We start from the raw sequence: 23,812 nt of genomic DNA, 5'->3' as shown, positions 1-23,812 counted from the left end.
ATTTGTTTTAGAACTTTTTATTTGGGATAAGTAGATGTGCTTACATTGTAAAAATAACTCAAAGAATAAAAATGACACAAAAAATAAGAAATTACATTGAGGGCTGGGGATGTGGCTCAAATGATAGCACACTTGCCCAGCATGCGAGAGGCACTGGCTTCAATTCTTGGCACCACATAAAAATAAAATAAAGATATTTTGTCCACCTAAAACTAAAAAATAAATATTAAAAAAAGAAATAATATTGATAGTATATTCATATATATGTATATATAATATATATATATCTGTATATATACATATTTATAATTATGTGTGTATGTTTGTACATTTTTATTTTTATTTTTTGCAGTGATAGAAATTGACCTAGGGCCTCATTCATACTAGGCAAGGGTACTGAATCATTGTGCTATACCCCAGACCGTTGGTATAGTAATTATTTATTAAATATTTATTAATATTTAAAAAAATATTTTTTAAAAAGTCATACATAGGGGACAAATTATGTTCATCTAAAAAAATTAAGACTATATAGAAAGAGGAGCAGTAAAACAAAACCAAACCAAACCAAGTAAAATTTCATCATCTAGAATCAGCAGTTGTCAGTCTCATCATAGTCAAGTATTTATATAGTGGAATTATTAGTTCTTTGGAATAGTTTGAATAAGAATTTTATGAAATAACTGTATACGTAGAATAAATGTGATTCATATTTCTTCTTTAAACAGTTTCTTTCCACTAACAGAAGGCAATTTGCATACCATTCAAAGTCTCTGTCCATTTTTGTCAAAAGAAGAAAAGAAAGAATTCAGTGCTCAATGTATACCTGCTCTTTTGGGTTGGACTAAGGAGGACCTTTGCAGTACTGATGGTTAGTTGCCTGACAATTAATATTTCAGTATCTTAATAATTACTTGAGATGAAAGAAGTATTTTTTTAATATGTAAAACTAAATGTAGCAAAGTAATAAATTGAATTACCGTTGTTTTGTTCCTATTTTTTTTAAAATTTTTATTGTTGGTTGTTCAAAACATTACATAGTTCTTGACATATCATATTTCACACTTTGATTCAAGTGGGTTATGAACTCCCATTTTTACCCCATATACAGATTGCAGAATCACATCGGTTACACATCCACTGATTTACATATTGCCATACTAGTTCTGTTGTATTCTGCTGCCTTTCCTATCCTCTACTATCCCCCCTTCCCTCCCCTCCCCTCTTCTCTCTCTACCCCATCTACTGTAATTCATTTCTCCCCCTTGTTTTTTTTTTCTTTTTTGCCTTTCCCCTGTTTTGTTCCTATTTTATGCTTCTGTTATATAACAAATTGATAAGACATTAGGATGACGGTGCCTGAAGATTGGCTTTTATCATTTTGTAGTTAAGGAATACTGTGTCCTTAAGGAAAGAAGGTAAGTGTTAGGATGCATCAGAAGATGGATTTTGAAAATTGTAGGGATTCTAAAGATTCAGACTCTGTAAGAGCTGATCAGATTTAGAATAGTTTTTGTTTTGTACTAGGTGCTATTATGGAGATAGGATCTCTGGCCTATATTAATATGCTCATTTGTTAACTCCTTCATATAAGCCTTTCTAAAGAGTTTTTGATTTGGGCACTTCTCAAGAAAGAGTTTAGCTTTTCAAAGTAGACTTTCTTTTTTAGAGTAGCAATATAATTCAAAAATTTTAAACTTTTCTTTTGATTTTTTTATTCTAGGAGGTTTTGGACATCTTGCCATTTTTAATTCTTGTCTGCAAACCAGAAGCATAGATGATGGAGAGCTGTTACATGGTATATTAAAAATTATAATATCTTGGAAGAAAGAACATGAAGATATTTTTCTTTTTAGTTGGTAGGTGATTTTATATTTTTTTCTTCCCATATATAAGGTGGACCTAGGTTATGTGTAGTTATAATTTTGTACAGTAATAGGATGGTAGATATTTAAGTCAGTTATTTATAAGTATATGATTTAAAACGAAGTATTTTCTAATTAAATATAATTCTTTAATATGGTTTGATTGTTTTGTTTTTATCTTCACTACAGTAATTTATCAGAAGCAAGTCCAGAGGTACTGGGTGTAAATATAGAAATAATCCGGTTCCTTTCCTTATTTCTGAAGTATTGCTCATCTCCTTTGGCACAGAGTGAATGGGACTTCATCATGTGTTCCATGTTGGCTTGGTTGGAGGTAAATTAACTTGATATATCTTTCCTTCTGTTTGGTCTTTGTGCTTACCTGTGTGTATCAGAACTATTTACTCATTGGTGGTACTGGGATTGAAACCAGGGGCACTATACCACTGAGCCATATCCCTAGCCCTTTTTATTTTTTATATGAGACAGAGTTTTGCTAAGTTGCTAATGCTGACTTTGAACTTGCTATCTTCCTGCCTCACTCTCCCGAGTAACTGGGATTACAAATGTGTGCTACCATGCCTGGCTACTCATCACATTCTTTAGGTGATTTTAATTAGTTCTTTTTTGTAGATGTTATACTCACAAGGGTACTATTAGGCAGACTAGGAAAATGACTGATGATGACTATCGTCATAATTCAGTGATGAGATCCTTGAGCTGATATTAAAATGCATTTTAAGAGGATATTGGTATTCTTTTTATGACCCAAAGCAACCAGAGTTTGGTTGTGGCCTTCAGGATGGCAAGTCAGTCAGGACTAAATTGTTTTTTGAGTCTCTGCTTTACCTGATTATTAGCTGTGTGACTTGGGATTTTAAACTTGACCTATATGATTTCAGTTTCTTTATTGTAAAATAATTTAGTGTGCAACTTGTAACAGGGCTATTGAGGTGATTGGAAATGCACGTTTAATGTATTGTAACTGGGAAGTAGTAGATGTTAATATTTTCTTCCAGAGTTTATAAATAAAAAAGGGCATCTCAGAATAAGTTGTTGCTAGTATCTTACTTTGAAAAAAGTTGTTGTGATGTAACATACATAAACTTCTTCAGACTGTACACTTCAACTGCTTTTTTATTTTATAATACAGAGAAGTATAAGAAGAATTTCCCTTTATTTGTTCATAGTATTCTGGTAGAAGTCAGCTTACTGATTTCATTTCTGTTGTTTCTTCAGACAACAAATGAGAATCAGGCATTGTGTTCTGTTCCACTTATACAACTGTTTGCCTGTGTCAGCTGTGATTTGGCCTGTGATCTCAGTGCTTTTTTTGATTCAACAACTCTGGATACCATTGGCAATCTTCCTGTAAATCTAATCAGTGAATGGAAAGAATTTTTTTCCCAAGGCATCCACAGTTTGCTTTTGCCTCTTTTGGTGACTGCTACAGGCAAGTAAAAAAGGAAATAATAATGAGAATGATAGATTAAAACAACAGCTTTAGATGTTTGAATTGAATAGTACTATACAGTAAAAGAAAAGAGAAGAAAAAGCTTGTATATGATGCTGCATTGCAGTATGGACACAAATAGAAAAATGGCCAGTGTATCCAAAGACCATTATACATGAAAATAATAGTAATTCGGGTAATGTGAGTAGAACATCTTTATTGAATATTTGCTTGCTTTCTTAAAGAATGTAGTAAAAGTCATTAAAACAGTTGATTAACTGAAATAAGTATTCACTTCTTATTTCTAGTTAGGAATTCTGTAATGTCTATGTCTAATTTTCATTTTCTTAAATGATGTTGATCATGAATCAATCAACTCTCTCTTGGTATGTGTGTGTGTGTGTGTGTTTAATTTGTTTTCTCAGGAGAAGACAAAGATCTGTCTGAAACATCCTTTAAGAATGCAATGCTGAAGCCCATGTGTGAAACATTAACATACATCTCGAAGGATCAGCTGTTGAGTCAGAAACTTCCTGTAAAATTGGTTGCTGGCCAAAAAACAAATTTGCCAGAACATCTCCAGACTTTGTTAAATACATTGGCCCCATTACTCCTCTTCAGAGCTAGGCCTGTGCAAATTGCTGTTTATCATATGCTCTTCAAGTAAGCAATTAAGTGAATATTACCATGGTCTAACAAATAGAATATATACATTTTTTACTTTTAATCATTGAAAAAAAGCCAAATTAAAAATAAAAAGGAGACCTGACTATTTCAGGAACAGGAATGCCAACTTGTTTTTTTGATCTTTTTGGTCATTTTTTTTCTTACCCAATTTATGTTGAAATAGTTCTGGCCATAGATAGTTATTTTATAAAGAACTCATTAAAAGGTATCTTCATTATAAGCCATGCATGGTGGTGCATGCCTGTAATTCCAGCAATTTGGGAAGCTGAGTCAGGAGGATTGCAAGTGTGACGCCAGCCTTGGAATCTTAGCAAGACCCTGTCTCAAAATAAAAAGTAAAAATGGCTGGGGATAAGGCCCAGTGGTTAAGCATTGCTGGGCTTAATCCCTGGTACCCAAAACAACACAAAAGGTTTCCTCATTCAAAATAAGTATTAGTCTTTGTGATCTGAAATATGGTATAATAATTGATAATCTAATTTAAAATATTTAAAATAATCTATTTCCAGATTAATGCCTGAATTACCACAGTACGATCAGGATAATCTAAAGTCATATGGAGATGAAGAAGAAGAACCAGCCTTGTGAGTGGCTTTTTGTTTTATTTTGTCCTTTTTTGTTGTTGTTTGTTTGCTTTTATAACTTGGTTTATTAGGTTGTCATAATCTACCTTATGTCTTTTTAAGACTAAACAACACAGAAACTCTCAATTTAGAGTACATATTCATTCTGTGGATAGACTATTTTAAAGTTATCTTGAAATGTAAAATTTACCCAAAAGTGTTTTCTCTTTTAATTGTTTCTAAATCACATTTTGGCTTGCCTATTATTCTGTAAAACTTTGTTTGGCCACATAGTAGCTGTGGAAAAGGGTATGAGTTCAATATCTATTGAGCTCCCACTTTGTGAAAAGTATTTAAAATGCTGTGGAAAGAATACAATAATGAAATATCGATGGTACTATCTTGTAATAAAAGGTATAGTGTATGATAAGTGCTAAGAAAAAGGAAGGATAGCATATTATGGGTACATAGTTATTGTACACCAGGAAGATAAGCCTTTCTCTTAAGGAAGAGACGTTTAAACTGGACCTTTAAAGTTGGTTAACATGTATAACTAATTAGAACAAATTTTAAAAAATTAAAAAATAAAGTTGTTTAACATTTCAACAGGACAAAAAATAGAATATAGGTTAAGAAAATGTCATGTGCAAAGCCACTGAGGCATGAATGTTCTGGATGCCCTTGGGGAATGTTGCCACTTAACATTTTTTTACTGTCAATATCTTCTTTCGCTAAAGTGTAAGCCCTGTGAGGGCAGGAATTTTTGTCTTATTCTTTACTATATCCACAGCATTCAGAATGGTTCTACTGTCACTTGTTGAATGAAAAAAAATAAGCCACTAGATACAGAGTAGGCAGAGTCTGGTGGAAGATTAAGCTAGAAGAGTAGTCAAGGGATCAGGATAAGTGAATAGATGATGTCCTTAAAAATGGCTCTGTGTGTGTCTGTGTAACTGGGGATCGAACCCAGGGTGCTCTGCCACCAAGGTACATCCACATCTGTTTATTTTTTATTTTGAGATAAAAGTCTCACTGTGAGACTGGCTTTGAACTTGTGATCTTTCTGCCTTAGCCTCCCAAGTAGCTGGGATTAGAGGTGTGTGTCACCACATGTGGCAAAAATGGCATTCTAAATTAAGATTTGAGACTTTATTTGGTAGGAGTTGAGATACAACCAGCTGATTCTAGCAATAGTGTGAGGCATGAATTATACTTAAGAAGCAAACAGAGGAGGAGGCCATTACAGAAGTTAAAAGCAGCATGTAGAGGGCATTATGAGAAGTAAAAAGATTTCAGACCTGGTATTTGTAAGGTGTGGCGACTACTGTTAAGGAATAGAGAAGTCCTGGTACTTGAAGATAGAGATGTTGAAGATATAAAGGCAGAAAAGCCTGAATTTGTGGTCTGAAAGAAGGAAGTCACAGAGAAGAAAGATCACAGATGCAAAAGGAGAAAATTGAGGGTGGGGCACATGATTATAAAACAGTTTCTTTGGAGAGGCAGGACAATTACAAGTTTGAGACCAGCCTGGGCAATTTAGTGAGACTCTTGTCTCAAAATTAAATAAAAAGGACTAGGAATGTAGCTCAGTTGTAGAGCAGTTGGTTAGCATGTGCAAGGCCCTGGGTCAAAAAAAAAAGAAGAAGATGTAAATAATCTCTTAAATTCTCCTGGAAGTGTTAATTTGTTCAGTAAAGGAGAAAATCAACTTACATTGTTGTGAATTAATGTAAATGTTAAATTTCCTGAGAATGCTACATCCATAGCCCTTTATTTTCTGAGACAAAAGTCTCATTACATTGTCCAGCCTAGTCTTATGATTATAAAAGCACATAAATATTTCCTGTTTTATAAAAGCACATAATTATTTCCTGTTTATTCTTTTGATAAATCGTGATGATTGTGACATTATTTATACTGCTAAGTAGAACGTATGCAGCAAAATAGAAAGTAAGATGTAGTGACAGAGTTCCAAGTCTCAATCCTCTCTCTGCCCTTTAGAGAATGATAAAGGATTTGGTAAAACTTGGAAGACTTACAGTTCTCCTAGCTTTTGTACTAATCATTTGACTTCCTGATTGTGTGATTTTTATCTATAAAGCAGAAAGTTGAAATAGATGTTTTTCAAGTGTCATAAAGTGCTAACATCTAGGATCCATTTTTTAAAAAATTTGTTTATATTGTTTTAATCCATGTCAAATGTAATTTAAAGGAAAAGAACAAGTAAGTACCTTTGTATAGAATGTACAGTCATAGCATCACACCACAGGGCCCACAGGATGGACGGGGAGACAACTTTTCCCTTGGAACAGCATCTCTATTCCCAGGAATGGTTCTCAGCAGAAGGCTGGGCAGCCAGGGGCACCTTCAGTCAGTCCCAACCTCATCTTCTGCTTCAGCTCTGGACCTACTTCCTGCCCTACTCTCAACTTGTTATGAAGAACCTCATGAGCTAAGACTAAAGAGGGTTATGTCTCTCAGGGCATGTACCTGATATCTGGGAGGAAAAATGTACACCACTGAACACCAAGCACACGAGAGAGGGAAGGGATGACTGGAGTGGGAGAGGCCGATAGGTACCCTAAGAGGGGATGGGCCAAGCCCTCAGCCAGCCCTGAGGGAGGCACTGCTTCCAGAGAGAGGTTTTTAAAAAAAAGAAAAAAGAAAATCATACAACTAAAGCTAGGGGTGTGGAGGGCAAAGGAGTTGTCCTATTTATAACAACATTGTAAATATACATGGTCTATATTACATGTACTTCAGTCTGGTGTTTGTATGTCTGTCCCTCTGGGAGCTGAAATTTCAAGAGCCTTGCCTCTCTACTCCCCACCCCATCTCCCTACCCCACCCTGGGAACAGAGGCCCAATGGGTATGGTCTCCAGGCTTGGTGGGAGCTAGCAGGCAGGGCCTGGGCCTCAGCCTCCACTCTGGCTCCAGAGTCTTGTGTGTGTATATCTGTGTGCATGCATGTGAATGTATGTACATAGGGATCCTGTGTGCATTATGTACAAGGGGAGAGGGTCACTGTCACAGAGGATGGGAGCAGGTGAGGCTGCTTGGGGCGAGGCCCGCCTGGGTGGCTAGCTCACAAGTAGATCCTCTGAAGGTCTCTAGGTACTGTGATGGTGTTGCACTGAGGGCAGAGCTTCTTGGAACATAGAGTCCACAGCCAGCGTTCCTGTACTGTACAGGCCAACACTGGATTGACATTAGGGGCAATGAGTATGAATCAATGCAGATGAGGCATTTGTATCGCTCAGAGCCTTCAGGGCCTCAAACATGGTCACAGCTGAATCAGAGATTTTCTCCATGTCCCTGTTCTTGTTTATCTTCTGCATGACCTCCTGCTTGCTACTTTTTATCTTTGCTGGTGAATGGCATGTCATCACTGGCCCATTTAGAGAACTCAGGTGTGGCACAGGTCCTGGGAGGGCCACCATTTAGGACTGCTTCCCTGGAATGCTTCTTTCTCCTTGGCTTCACCAGGCTTCGAGCTGACATAAGAGATGACAACTTCTGTCTCCGTGTATTGTGGCTTCCCATACTGTCATCCCCATCCACATCCAAGTCAGATCACTGTCCTGGTTCTCGCGGCTGTACATGAGAAAGCCAGAGCCTTGGTAGCCACCTTCTGGGAGAGCAGTGACCCATATCCGTCTGCCCACAGCACTCATACTTTTCAAAGCGGTTGCTGTTTTCTTGTTCTATGTTCACAGCATCATCCTCAGCCATGCAGGAACCTTCCTTCTGGGCCTCATTTTACTTTTTCCATTTCATTTCCCCAATCTACACATTTAGTCAGGTGTGCTGGTTGGCTCCCAATCTACACATTTAGTCAGGTGTGCTGGTTGTACTTCCTCCCTCCGGTCCCCTGCTTCCCCGGCTCCCCCAGTCCATTGGCATAGCCATCGGAGGCTGTTCTAATGGGACCCTATGGCTGCCCCAGCCCCGGCCTCCATTGCTCTGGGCCCCAGGTGGTGACAATGCTGGCGGATTCTAGGGTCCATATTTTATAGCATATCTTTTAGATTTGTCATTTGTCGTTATGTGAAATTAGGAGTTAAAATTGGATGTATAAAGGAGAACATTTTTAAAAGGGTTTTGGAAAATGGCTATTTAAAAAAAAATGCTTGAAGTTTATAAACACTGTCAGTATGTTAACTTTTGAAGAAAATGTTGCTATTTAAACATTGATTTCTAGGTCACCACCAGCAGTATTGATGTCTCTTCTCAGTACTCAAGAAGACTTGCTGGAAAACGTTCTAGGGTGTGTTCCTGTTGGGCAAATAGTTACTATTAAGCCACTAAGTGAAGACTTCTGTTATGTTCTGGGGTACCTCCTCACTTGGAAATTAATACTAACTTTCTTCAAAGCTGCTTCATCTCAGGTAAATAAATGTATGGCAACTTTTTATTTTCCTTCATGCTGGTGATCAAATCCAGATGACAACTTTTCTAAACACCATCCTTTTTAGAACAAAAGGGGACATGCCTTACATTTTAATCTAATTTTATCTGACCAAGTTTAGATAACTCTGCTATTACTTACTTTTCTTACTACTTCCTTACTCTTCCAGATATAATTTTTTTTTTGGCAAAATAATTAAGCTCTGAAATGCAACTTCATCAGTTTTTATTCTAACTGAATATAGTAGTCACACACCTATTTATTATAAGGAACAATATTTCATATAGTTTTTAATTTTGTACTGTCATAGTAATTTCAAAAGAACCGGCATGGAATCTTGGTTTTTTTTTTGGTGGTGGTGGGGGATACCGGGGATTGAACTAGGGGCACTCCACCATTGAGCCACATCCCCAGCCCTATTTTGTATTTTATTTAAAGACAGGGCTCATTGAGTTGCTCGCTATCGCTGAGGCTGGCTTTGAACTCTTGATCCTCCTGTCTCAGCCTCCCGAGCCTCTGGGATTACAGCATGCACCACCATGCTGGCAGGAATCTTGCTTTTTAAAAGTGGTTATATAAATGGAAATTTACCTATTAGAAAAATCAGTATTCAGGGAAAGATCTATGAGACATTACCTGTGTAATTCAAAGTGTAATCTAAATGGAGAAAATATTCTATTGTAATTATTATGCCCAGAGTATTCCAGTAGCCACTAGATGTCTCTGTTGTCTCATGTTTGGAAGAAAGCTCTCATTATCCAGGAAGAAATTGGGAAGATCTACTCTAGTTTTTCTTTCTTTCTTTCTTTCTTTTTTTTTTAATATTTATTTCTTAGTTTTAGGTGAACACAATACCTTTATTTTATTTTTTTATGTGGTGCTGAAGATTGAACCCAGTGTCTCACGCATGCCAGATGAGCGCTCTACCTCTATGCTCAGCCCAAGTTTCTTTTTCTTTTAGAAAAAAATTTCAAATCTCAATTGAATCAGCCTAATAAAATAAGTGCCACCTTTGACAGGTCAATACAAAAAGCTTAGTTTATTACTTCATATTTAAAATGTGATTAAATATTGTGGTATTCCTTTCCACTGTGATTTTTTCAGAATTATTAAAGTTATTGTTTGTGTTGTTGCTCACATCCATATTGTGGCAGAAATACATCAGTTTATATGTCTTTACATTTGTATATGTAAGGAGAAGATCAAATCAACGTTGATCTAGTTGTTTCATAGATTAGTTTTATTTGTCTTCAGGCCTGTCACAGTTTGTGACTTATACTGGTTTTATTTGCTTATGTTTTTCAAGAAGTCCTTGTTAAGCTTTTACATTTGTTTCTTAAAATATTGTTGATCTTTTAAAGATTGCAGCAGATTGAACCTCTGATATAGAAGAATTTTTTTTTTATTATCTTATATTCAAAAATCAGGAAAATGGCCATCTAGCATGTTTTTATTGTCAGGATGTGGGCAGGAGTGCAGATAATTATATAGCAACATTTATTATTGAGCCTGAAACCTGAACTGAGCTGTGAAGATAATGTCAGAATAACCCAGTAAATAAAGCAAATTAGATAAATCCTGAAATTATGGGTTGTCTTAACGTTCTTAAAAAAAACAACAACAAAAACTTCTAGCAAATCAGATTGAACTGGAAACAAAACTCTGTGTTTTTTAAATTTATTGAAATATATTTCACATCCTATAAAGTGTATGCATTTCAAGTGTACAGTTTGGCTGTTTTAGTATATTTTTAAAGTTGTACAACCAACCACTAATTTTATAATATTTTTAAGATCCCCCAAACAAACTCATATCTTAATATGAAAATGTTCTGGGGTGTGTTCCTGTTGGGCAAATAGTTACTATTAAGCCACTAAGCGAAGACTTCTGTTATGTTCTGGGGTACCTCCTCACTTGGAAATTAATACTAACTTTCTTCACTTCCCATTCCCTCTTAAACCCCATGGTTCTCAGCAACCATTAATTATGTTCTGTCTCTATGGATTTGCCTATTCTGGATATTTTATGATAACTTGATAAATTGTATCTCCCTTATTTCACTTAGCACAATAGTTTTTAGACTTACTCAATTTTGTAGTAAACAATTCCATCTCTGAAAGATCTTCCATTGTCAGGATAATACCACATATTGTGCATCCATGGGTGGACATTTGTTTATACTTTTGGCTGCTGTGAACATTTCTATACAAGTTTTTGAGCATGGGGTGTCCAGGTCATGTTCATAGTCTAGGTTTTTTGTTTGTTTCTTTTTATTAATTTTAAAAAACCCACTGATCTAATTTTAAAAAATTTTCTTTCTCCAATTTTTTAAAAAGATATTTATTTTTTTAGTTTTCAGCGGATACAACATCTTTGTTTGTATGTGGTGCTGAGGAACGAACCCGGGCCGCACGCATGCCAGGCGAATGCGCTATCGCTTGAGCCACATCCCCAGCCCCAGTTTTTTGTTTTGAAAAAAAAAAAAAATTATACTTACAGAGAAGTTGGAAAATAATTTGAATGAAAAAATCACACACCCTTCTAGATCCACAAGTTTTTCTTAACATGTTGCTAAATTTGCTTATGTTTTCTCTATATTTACTTAGTCTTTTTATTGACACATTGTAACTATACTTATTAGTAAGATTAATTATTATATATTCATACATGCACACAACATAATTTAGTTCTATATTTTTTTTCTGCTGATCCTCCTTTGAGATTTAAGTTGCAGATGTCAGGATGCTTTGCCAAAAGTATTTAAGTATATAATTACCTAAGAATAAGGGCATGATATAAGTAAACATAAACATTCTATAAGAGCAAAATGTAATCATTATATTTAAGAAATATAATTTTGGTACATGAATATAGTCTAATTTATATTCAGATTTCTATAGTTGCCTCATATTATCCTTAGTTTTATTTCCTTCTCTATTGGGGATTCAGTCAAGGATCATGTTTGCATTTGTTTGCTTTATTTCTTTAGTTTCTTTAACCTATAATTCCCATACTTTTCATGTTTTTCTTGTTGTTTTGGATAGCTGTTTGTAGCCTATCATGTAATTTTTGATTTTTGGATGTTTCTGATTGTTTCTGTTTTTTCAGATGTTTGGATATTTCTGGTAGATTCTGGTTAATAACTTAGCAATAGTACTTACTGCCCAAGTTGTGTGATGTATCCTCAGGGTGTTAGTTCAGGAGGCATATATCAGTGATTTTATTGGTGATGTTAAATTTTGATTGCTCAATAAAGGTAGTATCCACAGATTTCTCTCTTGTAAAGGTACTTTGATCAACATGTTTTCAGAATCAGCCCCAAATCCTATAGCTTGATCATTGTATTTGAGTAGTCATAACATTCACAAAATGGTGTTTTTGTACTAAGAGATAGATATATGGTATAGTAGGAGAATTAATGTTAAAACAGATGAAAATACCAAAGAACTACAAAGTAAATGTGACACAAGTATCACACAGATACCTTTGGTGCTTCCAGTGGTACCAGATTTTCCTGTTTTTAAAAGAGAAACCAGAAATCCAAATTTGTATATGAAATTTCCTAATTGATAAACAAGTGAGGAGACCCCAAGACATAATGAACTACTAACTAGTTTGTGCTTTCTATACTAAAAGGATGATGTAGTTTTGATAATAGGTTATTCTTGAAAATGGGATGAGTTCTGTTTTACTCAGGAATTTACAAGATTAAGGACTATGGTGTGGAAGGAATGTGGGGAAGACTTGGGAGGACAGTGAGCAAGTCAAAGTCATCTGTGGAAAATGGTGAAAAGATTTTCTTGGCTAAGTGACTCCAAGCCATCCATACTGAGCATATTAATGGACACAATTTGAGAAAAAGTTAGAAGCATATGTATAATAATGAGGGAGGAGGGGTTAATGAGAAGTTCTGCCAGTCTGAAGAAAGGAGGCAGGGTCACATCATATGATACATTTGGAAAGTGAGAATATGGCATATATTTTGTATGACTCTTGCATGTAGTTGAGTGTTCAAATTAATGCATTTTTTAAATTGTGTTTTTACAATTTGTTACAGTTTGTTTTGTTCTGCTGATGGTCTTGCTTTAATTGGATTTGCTAACAAATTCTTTGCCTTTCTATCAGCTTCGGGCTCTGTATTCAATGTACCTTCGGAAAACAAAGAGTTTGAATAAATTACTCTATCACCTCTTCAGGCTTATGCCAGAAAATCCAACCTATGGAGAGGCAGCTATTGAGGTTTCAAATAAGGACCCTAAAACTTTCTTTACTGAGGAGCTCCAGCTGAGTATTAGAGGTCAGTAAGATACAGATTTGTGTCCTTTCCTAGAGACTAGGCTCAGACTAGGTTGTAATAAACTTTACCCTGGGGCATAATGACAAATGTGAGTCCTAGCTAAAGAATGTTAAAATGCAAGATTTTCTGAACTTCTTTAAGTAGGACAAATAAATCTTGTGGATAAGGTTGTAGAGAATTTAATAATTTTAAAGTGTAGAGGTTTTTATCTTTTACTCTATAAGCAAGTATTAGTTATATGGTAATATTTTGTAGCCATGTTAATAATAAGTAGTCTTCAGTTAGGAAAACAAGATGAGTAAAATTTGTTTCCTTCATTCTAGTAGCTAAAGTATTAGTCAAAATGGTAGACATAAAGTCATTTAGCTATACTACAGCATTATAAATACTTTACTAAGAATAAAAAGTTTTTAAATGTCTTAAGAGAGCTGAACTGTGTCTTGTGAATATTAAAGTGATTATTCTAGGACTTTTGCACAGCAGCTCAGTGAGCTCTGGAGAAAGAAGAGGAGGCCAAACTCCCTTTCATAATTTATGACAAAGAATATGTGGGCTCCATTTTATTTGTGGTCTTTTATGTGAAATACCGAGTATTATTTCTAGGCAGATTTTAATTGTCAGGTGGGATTTTTTACTCTTACTTCCTTTGTCATTCTTTTGTAGTTTTTTTTTTTAGTTGTAGTTGGACACAATATCTTTATTTTATTTATTTATTTTTATGTGGTGCTGAGGATCAAACCCAGGGCCTTGCACCTGCTAGGCAAGCACTCTACCGCTGAGCCACAATCTCATCCCCTCCTTTGTCATTTTTTTTTTTCTGTTTTACAGAAGATTTTTTAATATTTGTTTTAATTGTACATGATAGTCGAATGTATTTTGACATATGTACATACCATATTCTCTATATGTATGGAGAATAACTTCTCATTCTTCTGTTTGTATGTGATATAGAATTATAATGGTCATGTTATCATATATGCACATAGGATAGTAGTGTCTGATTCGATTCTTGCAGTTCATTTTGAATGTGTGGCAGGATGCTAATACTCTAGGGTTCTGGTTTCTCTGGTGTGTTTGTTTTATGAGCTAGACACTCTTGTTGATTAAGGATGACTTTTTAAGGAAATTACTAATACAAGGCTGTTGTTATTTGTAAGTGCATATAACTAACTAAGAATTTTATTTTTTCTTCAGAAACTACAACTCTTCCATACCATATTCCACACTTGGCTTGTTCAGTCTATCATATGACTTTAAAAGATTTGCCTGCCATGGTTAGGCTGTGGTGGAATAGCAGTGAGAAGCGTGTTTTTAATATTGTAGATAGATTTACAAGCAAGTATGTCAGCAATGTTCTTTCTTTTCAAGAAATATCTTCTGTGCAAACAAGTACACAGCTATTTAATGGCATGACGGTTAGTATTGTCTTTTTCCAGAAAAGTTTACGAATTGGTTATATCTGTCATTATAAATATCACAGAGTTGATTCAGAATTTACAGAAATCTGTCTACCTTATTTTCTGATTGTTGTGTTTTGAGAAAGATATGGTAGATATAAAAGTAATATTTAATACTTAGGGCATCTTTTGTCTATTAAAATGATATATGACAAACCTAATAATAATATGCAGTTTTATGAATAGCATATTTTCTTTTAACACAAACTGTGTCAGAAAATCACTGTGAAACATGCTAAGTATACTTACTTATTAAATGGCTTGTGTCAGATAAATGAATGTTTACCTGTTTTTTCCTTGTGAAGACATTAGCTGCTAAGTCAACCTAACAAAATGTGTTTTGAATGGAAGAAAGGAATTTGGCAAAAATATTACCTTTTGTGTTTTAGGTTAAAGCTCGAGCTACTACTCGAGAAGTAATGGCTACTTACACTATTGAGGACATAGTCATTGAACTTATAATACAACTGCCTTCAAATTATCCATTGGGTTCAATAACAGTGGAAAGTGGGAAACGAGTTGGAGTGGCTGTTCAGCAGTGGCGGAACTGGATGCTGCAGCTCAGCACTTATCTCACCCATCAGGTAAGGTTTTGCTCATACACTTGGATTCCCAAACTAGAGAGAGAGATTATGTCTTTGAAAGGTAGTTAAACACAAACTGTTGTTTCTTCTGCTTAAGATATGTGCTTAAATATGCCATCTCTGCTTTAGTTCTTAAGGCTTTATAATTTATTTTCTGGTGTATGAGAGGGATTGATTTTATTTCATTGGCAGTATAGAAGATGTAGAATAATATATGGTATTAAGGAAATGGAAATTGAGACTTTTTTGAAGGATAATGGACTAGTGAATGCTTTCTTTCTGGGCTACTTTTTTTTTGATATCAGGGTTTGAACTCAGGGGTGCTGGACCACTGAGCCATATCCCCAGCCCTATTTTGTATTTTATTTAGAGATAGGGTCTCACTGAGTTGCTTAGCGACTCACCATTGGTGAGGCTGGCTTTGAACTCGTGATCCTCCTGCCTCAGCCTCCGAGCTGCTGGGAGTATAGGCATATACCACCGCGCCTGGCTCTGGGCTACTTTTATGTTTCAACTCTTCTTTGGTTAGAGAAATCCCACTTTGAAAGACCTTTGAACTATAAACACATTGTAAGTCTCCTCTAGTTTTCTTTGAACATTGTGATATATCTCAGACATTCTGCATTAAAGAAAAATTAAAACATTTTCACCAATATTGTGAAGCTGGAATAAATCATTTGAGAAGGTAAAGTAATCTGATCATTTTTGTTAATAGTTGAGAGATCTTTAGGTCATTTATGATTTAATTATTAAGAATTTCGTCAAAAAAAATCAAAATCATAGTTCAGAAGCCCTTGAAGTTTAACTTTAATGGAGAAAAATTACATCTGTTCCTAAAAACTTTGGAGATTATTAAAACAAAACAAAACAAAAAAGCCAGCACTTATAAAACTTAGAAGATGTGAATGTAGTCAGGCAGATTGTCTTAATTCAACTTTGAAATTTGTGAAATTGAGAGTAAAAATAACATAGTCTTTAGTATATACTGATTATTTTTCTCTTTGTTAACAGAATGGAAGTATTATGGAAGGCTTAGCATTATGGAAAAATAACGTAGATAAACGTTTTGAGGGTGTTGAAGATTGCATGATCTGTTTCTCAGTCATTCATGGTTTCAACTATTCTCTTCCCAAAAAAGCCTGTAGAACATGCAAGAAAAAGTTCCATTCAGCCTGTTTGGTAAGTCTGAGGCAAAATTAACTTTCGTATGTTTGTGTAGTCTCGATGCTTAACTTTGGGAAAGAACACAATTAGTAATTATTATAGAGACTTATAGCATCTAAGTACTTTAATAAAAGGATATTTTTTTCTTTTTTTATAATATAATTATACATAACATGGGAATTATTATGCCATATTTATACAAGCATATAACATAATTTAATCAGCCTAACTCCCCAATACCTTTTCTTTTTTCTTCCCCCTAATTAGCTTGATGTACTCTACTGATCTCTCTCTTATATTATTATTTTGATTAGTGCATTATGATATATATATAAGTGAGATTCATTGTGGTATATTCATACATGATCATAGCACAGTTTGGTAGATTTCATCTCCACTACTTCCGGTGCCCTTCTCTCCTTCTCCTTCTGAATCCCCTTCCTCTACTCTATTGGTCTTTCTTCTATAGTAGATATTTCTAATGGAGCTCTTAGCACTCAAGAAATGGATAACCAAGTGAGATCTAGACATGAGAAAAGATACAGGAGTTGAGCTGGGGCCCTCTGGCATCAGAGCCCTTTACACTTTTAAACATCATGTCAAAAAGGCAATTCCCTATGTTAACTTGCTTCACTGGTCTTTCTTATGTTTTTATGGTTTTGAGCATGAGCCTAGAAAGAAAGAATCTAGGGTAGCCTTTGGAAGTTATATACAATTGGAAGTAATGTTCACTGTGCTGATTTGTGTTTAGACGTGGGGAGAGAAAAATTTTAATATTATCCCTTAATATTATCTTATCAATTTGAAGGTTACTTTGATGTATTTTTATGAGATGATAGCTTTAAAAAATTCTCCTAACATTTAAAACCTTTTCTTTTTCAGTACAAATGGTTTACATCTAGCAACAAGTCCACCTGTCCACTCTGTCGTGAGACCTTTTTCTGAGATTTTTTTCCATTGGAAGTGATCCCTGAAGTAAATTAAGCAAAGGCATTGGATTTGGATCCAACTTAAGGTGTTGATGTGAGAAAGCCAGTCAGCATTACTTTTAAATAGGACCTTCTCTGGAAAATTATTTTGGTTAATGTGATAATCTTAAAATCAGGTTTACCTATCTTTAGATTGCTTTGTAAATGTTTGGAAACTTTTTCTTTTACAAAAGAATATTACATATTTGAGAGAAAATATTTATATTAATGGTTTAATCTCTTTGTATATTTAAAAATGAATACAAAAGCCCTAAATTATAGAATTAAAATTTGTGAAAACATTGTACAACTATATTATAACTTATAAACCCATTCGGTTTGTTGGTCTGTGTTCTAGAATAGTCCAAGAGTCAGCCAAAATGAATTGAGAGAGTTGATTTAAGACTTATTTATTAGTTATGACAGCAAATTTAGTAGTGTTTTGATTTTTTAGATTATTTTAATGATAAAAATTAACTGTAAGCTATTAATATGGCTTATCTTAAGCTATTTGAAGCATGCTATGAAATCCTATATAAAAGAATGTAAACTGAACTTTAAGGTGCCTCCGTTTATCAAGGGTTACGAAATTCAGAAAATTAAATTCATGACACTGACCTTTTGCTTGTGGAAGAATTATTTCCATGTATTAAGTGAAATTTGAATAGTAAATTTGTCAGTGAATTTATTACTCATTTTGAGTGTATCTTCAGAGAGTGGGAATTAGAGAGAAAAGGTAATTTGATTATTTCATTTGTGAAGCAAAATGGAAGTTATCCCTCTATTGAGAGGGAAGAAATACATATAATTGGAACTTTAAGATTGATGGAAAAACCAACATTTAAAAATGTTTTAGGAGGCTTTCAATTTTGTAAGCAAATTTTGCTATTCTAACTAGCCAAAGTTACACTAAATAAGGGATTTAGGGAAGCTAATTTTTTTTTTTCAGCATCCAGAAATGAAAATTACGGATTTTAGTACTAAATAAAATTAAGTATAATAGGCTGAAGTATATGTGTAGGTAAAAACCTGCCTTTTGCCACAGCACTATTACTCTTAAAAATTGTGCCCAAAGTATAAAAGTGTGGAAGTTTGGAACTTAGAATAATTTTATTACAGTCTTCCATTTCATGGAAAATAGCATATCTAATAGTTAGGCTATTTAAGAGATCAGCTAATCATTTGTGTTGCAAATGTTTAATTGGCAAAAGCAACTCATGTTAAATAAAATTATTGCTTACCATCAACTGGGTAAAATGACTATTATTGAAATAGTATGAATGTGGTCAGAGGATTATAGTTGAGTGAAATATAATGTGTGAGTTGCACATCTCTTGAGCTGTATTTGTAGGTGTAGTGTCCTACACAGTTTTGTTCTTGAAAGTTTTCTTTGTAATATCTTATTTTCTAGCCTTGAGACTCGGAGTCAGTAAATGCAGTACAGATAGCAAAAATTCTACTACCTCTTCTTGACCCCTCTTTTAAAATATTCTCTATGTCTGTCTTTGACATAGTAATCCCAAAGGATTGTGTTACTCTCCTGTGAAAGTTACACACGTTTCCTTTAAAAATGGTTTTATAATAAAACTTTGTTTATAACCTCTCCAGTATTGGTATTTCTTGGCTTCTCACTCAACCCCAAGTAGGGGGGAAAAAGAAGGAACAATAGAGCATTGTTTTTCTACAGAAGTATTAAAGCAACAGATTTTTGTTGAAACAGTGTAATTAAGTAGTTCTAATTAAATAACTACTCTTCATACTTAGGACTCTTAATATATGTCCTTAAGACCTGTAAGTATAATTGTAAAGCTTGTTACTGTTTATATTTAGAAAAAACTTTCCAAAATAATACTGAAATTTAGAATATTAAATTAATTTTATTTATAATAGTTTTAACAATTATAAAAAAGGATAGTAGCCTTTAAAATATTAGCATAAGGACATAATAAAATTGCATGAGATTCAGACCTCATTACAAAATTATTAATTTAAAACCCCCATTGCAGATTTTAAAATTTATTTTTGATTATTATTTATCTCATGCTCTAATGTATGTGCATATGTTTTGTGGTTTACATAATGTTATTGATACATTTTTGTGGTGTGAATAATGTTACTTGATTGATATACCATATGTGCCCATTAAAATTCTTTTTAATTACAAAATATTTCAAATATACAAAAAAAATTAATATAAATGCCCTTGTACTCTTCACCTTCTATTTTGCCATATTTGCCTCTGATTTTTAAAGAAATAAAATGTTACTCTTTTGTACTGCTCCCGGCGCCATTTTCCTCCTTCCCACCCGCAGAGCTAGCCTCCTATTCTGAAGTTGGTATGACTCCTTTCTATTTAAGATTTTATACTTTATCATGTATTTGAATCCATAAATAATATGTAGTGGTTTTTTAAAAAAATTAGTCATAATATCCTACTATAGGTAATCTTTTGTAACTTGCTTTTTTACCTACTATAATTGCTGTTTAGTATTTATTTACCAGTCTTTCCACTGATGGTCATTTCAGTTATTTTTTGCCATTTTGAACAGTGCTGCAAGTGTACATTCTTTGTCATTCTTCCTTATTTAAATGATATATGCCTCAAGGTGGAATTCCAGGTAGTAGGATATGTGTACTCTGACTTTAGATCATTGCTTTCCAAAGTGGTGTGTTAGTTTGCACTCCCAGCAGCCATGTGAGAGGATTCTGTTTTTTTTCCTACCTTGTCACCAACACTTAGTCTTAATCAGAATTTTTAAGTTTTCTAGTTGGAGGGCTATGAGATAAGTAGCTCTTTAATTTATATTTTCCTATCTGCCAAGAAACTGTTTCTTTTATATTTATTGTTCATTGTTTTATAAATTTGTTGTCCATAATCTATGCCTGTTTTTCTACTAGATTACTTGCAGTCTTCCTGATTATCTGTTATAGAACTTCTAGTATGTGGCTTGTCTTTAACATGGTCTTGTGAATCTTTGATTTTGCAGAAATTTTTCAGTTAGTTTAATCAAATTAATGATTCTTTTCCTTTATGAATGAACCTTTTTTTGGTGTTAGGTTTTAAAAATTTGTTCCTCCCCTGAGATTAAAAAAAGAAGAAAGAAAATTTGATTATATTTTGTCACAAAAGTTTTAAATTTCAAAATGTGCATAATTAACCAGCAATATATACATATGTATATTAAATGTATATGTATATATTGCTGGTTAATATGTGTGTGTGTGTGTGTGTGTGTGTATATATATATATATATATATATATATTTACTGTTGTTAGATAGAATTCTTACTCCATATTGATAGCAGTTCTTTATTTTATTTTGTTTTATTTATTTGAGGTACTGGGGCTTGAACCAAGTGCCTCATTCCTGCTAGGCAAGCACTCTGCCACTGAGCTATATCCCCGCCCTCCACATTGATAGATATTTCTGATAGCATCATTTAGTAAATATAAATAGTACACTCATTTCCCATTAACTTTATAGTGCCTCCTGTTTTATATTACTATATCCTTTTGTATGTATGAGTTGGTTTCTGGGCTTTATTTTGTCCCCTTGATCTATTTATCTATCTGTTATTAATTCTACATTTTTAAAAAAATAGCTTTATAATTAGTTATGAGAAGTTCTTCAGTCTTGTTCTTTTTCCCATGCTTCTTGACTTCTTTGGAGCTATCCAAAGAAGATAGCTCTGCTATGACTTCTGCTACCTGAAAATCTTGTCTCTTTCATTTGTTTAATATCACGATCAATCAGTTCTTACTAGAATAGGTCATCTTGGGGAAGAATTGGACAGTAAATGTCCAACTTAAGTTTTTCTGGTATACCTAGGTGGCTCTTCTGGCTTTGCCAGATACTCTACTCAGGGGTCCTGCAACCAGTTATTATTCATCTTTCTTTTTTTTTTTTTAAATAAATGTTCTTTGCAAAGGGACTTGTTAGAATAGGGTATTTATTATGGGAGTCTTCTATTTTCTGCAGCTTTGATAATGTCTTTTCATTGTGGATTTCTCTTTTAAGAACAACAAAAATTTCTGTTAGCAGCACCAACACATCAGATAATTTTTATGTTTGTGTCCAGATTTACTGAGGTACTTGAATAGATTAAGAATCTAGATTGTCTCCAAATTCATCACTATTTCAGAAACAAATCTACATCAGTTGTTCTCAATATGACATACACAATAGTGAACCATAGATTTGACCGCTTGAGCATATTTGGGTTCTGGCAAAGTACTAGCTTCTGAAAGAGTTTGGTTTAATTGTTATGTAACCAGTTGGCATTGTTTGTTTTCACTGTTTAAAACCCACTAACAAGAAATATCTGTGAGAATTTGGGAAGGAATTGTTCAAACTGACTTCTGAGCATGGATATTTGTCAAACTGTAGAACCATAATCATGGGTTTCTTCTTCATCACCTAAGGGTAAAAAAGTTTTTCCGATTTCAGAGGGTTATGCCAGTAGATGGGGAAACAAGAGAAATTGATAATATTATCCTTTTTATGGCATTATTATAATTATTTTTGCATATTAATTTTATACCCTGAAACCTCCTTTGTTAATTCTAGTATGTTCTTTTTTTCTTTTCTTTTCTTTTTTTTTAAATGAATTCCTTGCTTTTTCTCCTTAAACAGAGCCTGTCACCTGCAAATAGAAATAGATTTTCATCTTTTAAAGTCTGGATGTCTTTTAATTCTTTGTTTTTCCTAAGTACCCTGGTAAGAGCAGATATCCTTATGTTTTTCCTGAACTTAGCTGATGGGGATGGGGGGATATATTGGGGGGCTGCTTTTAATCAGTCACCACTGTGATGTTAGCTTTGAGTGATATAATCAGCTTTAAAGGTGAATTTAGTACAGGATCTGAAGATCCTTCAACTAATTAGGATGCAGTTTCTCTAATATAAGTGGTCAATTGTTGGGTCAAATGATAAGCATAACAGGTAATTAATAATTTTTCCTCAATACTGAGGATTGAACATAGGAGTGCTTTACCTCTGAGCTCTACCCCAGCCCTTTTTATTTTTTATTTTGAGACAAGTCTTGCTAAATTGCCAAAGTTGGCCTCTACTTTGGGATCCTCCTGCCCCAGCCTCTCAAGTAGTTAGTATTACAGGTGTGTGCCTGCCACTATGCCCAGTAAGTCAATGAATTTTTTTTTTTTTTGAGGCAATGGAGTTTTGATGTGTGCCATGTTATTGAGAAATGGTTATTCTCACTGTAACACTTTTGACATTTTCAGCTGTATAATTCTTTGTTTGGGGATCTGTCCTGTGTATTGTAGTATGTTTAGCAGTATCCTGGTTCTGTCCTCTAGATCGCCATGTACCACCCCCCTTGTGACAACAGAAAGTGTCCAGACATTGCCAAGTATCCCTTGGATGGCAGAATTGCCTCTGGTAGAGAACAATTGCCTTAGAACACAGATTAATTATCATTCAATAGAAATATAATGTGAGCCACATGTTATTTTAAATTTTACTAGTAGGCATATTAAATATGTAAGACAAAATAGATGAAATTATTTTTAACACATTGTGTTTAATTCAGTATATCCAAAATATTATTTTAAAATGTAATCTGTATAAAAATCAACTACATATTTTACATTTTTTCATATTAAGTTTTTGGAGTCCAGTGTATATTTTGAATTTATAGCACATTTCAATTTGGATATGAAGTTTTCATTACAGATACTTGATCTGTATTTAGATTTCAGAAAATTTACAACTGAAAAGTGAATTCACATACCCAAGTTCCAAACATACTTAAAATTTCTAATAACTATATCAAGCAATGACCATTTTAAAATTTAAGTTAATTTAGTTCCTCAGTTACACTTCCACATTTTAAGTCTCAGTAGGCACATGTAGCTAGTGGCTATTGTGTTTTTTTTTTTTTTTTTGTAGGTGGGATTGAATCCAGGGGCTTTTTACCACTAAGCCAAGTTCCTAATCCCCCCACTCCCTTGTTTTTGGGCTGGTTCTTGCTAAGTTGCTGAGGTTGGTCTTTAACTTGCAATCCTCCTGCCTCAGCCTCCCAAGTTGCTGGATTACAGGTGTGCACCACCATGCCCAGCAAAGTTGCTATATTGGATAGTATATACCTAATCTTACATGTATATATAAAAAGAAAGGTTTATGATAATTTAGAGTCAGTCTGAACTCTTAAGCTCAGCTCCTGATACTTTACCTGTGATTACAGTCTTGTTCATTAGAGTTCTGTGATGTAGCTCATTTGTTGTTTTTTAAATCATACATAGTATAGGTATATGTCCAGATTAGCTATACTTTAATTCTATGCAGAATTTTCTAGAACTTAAAAAATAATTCTGTAATTAATTTTACCTGAAGTTCCATTTGTTAA

General features: G+C 34.0%; 1 protein-coding gene and 1 pseudogene across 3 annotated transcripts in view; one reads left to right on the top strand and one right to left on the bottom strand.

The window, feature by feature from the left end:
• Ltn1 (listerin E3 ubiquitin protein ligase 1) overlaps positions 1-19,050 on the top strand; it is a 46,958-nt gene extending 27,908 nt beyond the window's left edge. For 2 of the 3 annotated variants that reach the window (XM_005323570.3, XM_040286960.2), the window contains exons 19-30: positions 729-871; positions 1,724-1,859; positions 2,055-2,199; positions 3,105-3,318; positions 3,744-3,981; positions 4,515-4,589; positions 8,771-8,957; positions 13,103-13,274; positions 14,469-14,689; positions 15,121-15,315; positions 16,327-16,494; positions 17,362-19,050. In XM_005323570.3, the coding sequence (XP_005323627.2) occupies positions 729-871; positions 1,724-1,859; positions 2,055-2,199; positions 3,105-3,318; positions 3,744-3,981; positions 4,515-4,589; positions 8,771-8,957; positions 13,103-13,274; positions 14,469-14,689; positions 15,121-15,315; positions 16,327-16,494; positions 17,362-17,424 (1,957 nt within the window). In that variant the 3' untranslated portion in view covers positions 17,425-19,050. The remainder of the gene's footprint in view (positions 1-728; positions 872-1,723; positions 1,860-2,054; positions 2,200-3,104; positions 3,319-3,743; positions 3,982-4,514; positions 4,590-8,770; positions 8,958-13,102; positions 13,275-14,468; positions 14,690-15,120; positions 15,316-16,326; positions 16,495-17,361) is intronic. The other variant, XM_078044508.1, reaches the window with a different exon arrangement.
• On the bottom strand, positions 7,600-8,622 carry LOC106144815 (E3 ubiquitin-protein ligase RNF220 pseudogene; annotated as a pseudogene).
• Positions 19,051-23,812: the final 4,762 nt, after the last annotated feature.

Source organism: Ictidomys tridecemlineatus, chromosome 3 (genome assembly GCF_052094955.1).
Source record: "Ictidomys tridecemlineatus isolate mIctTri1 chromosome 3, mIctTri1.hap1, whole genome shotgun sequence".
NCBI classification, from domain to species: Eukaryota; Metazoa; Chordata; class Mammalia; order Rodentia; family Sciuridae; genus Ictidomys; species Ictidomys tridecemlineatus.
The sequence above is the reverse complement of the archived record's forward strand: the minus strand, read 5'-3'. Positions and strand labels throughout refer to the sequence as shown.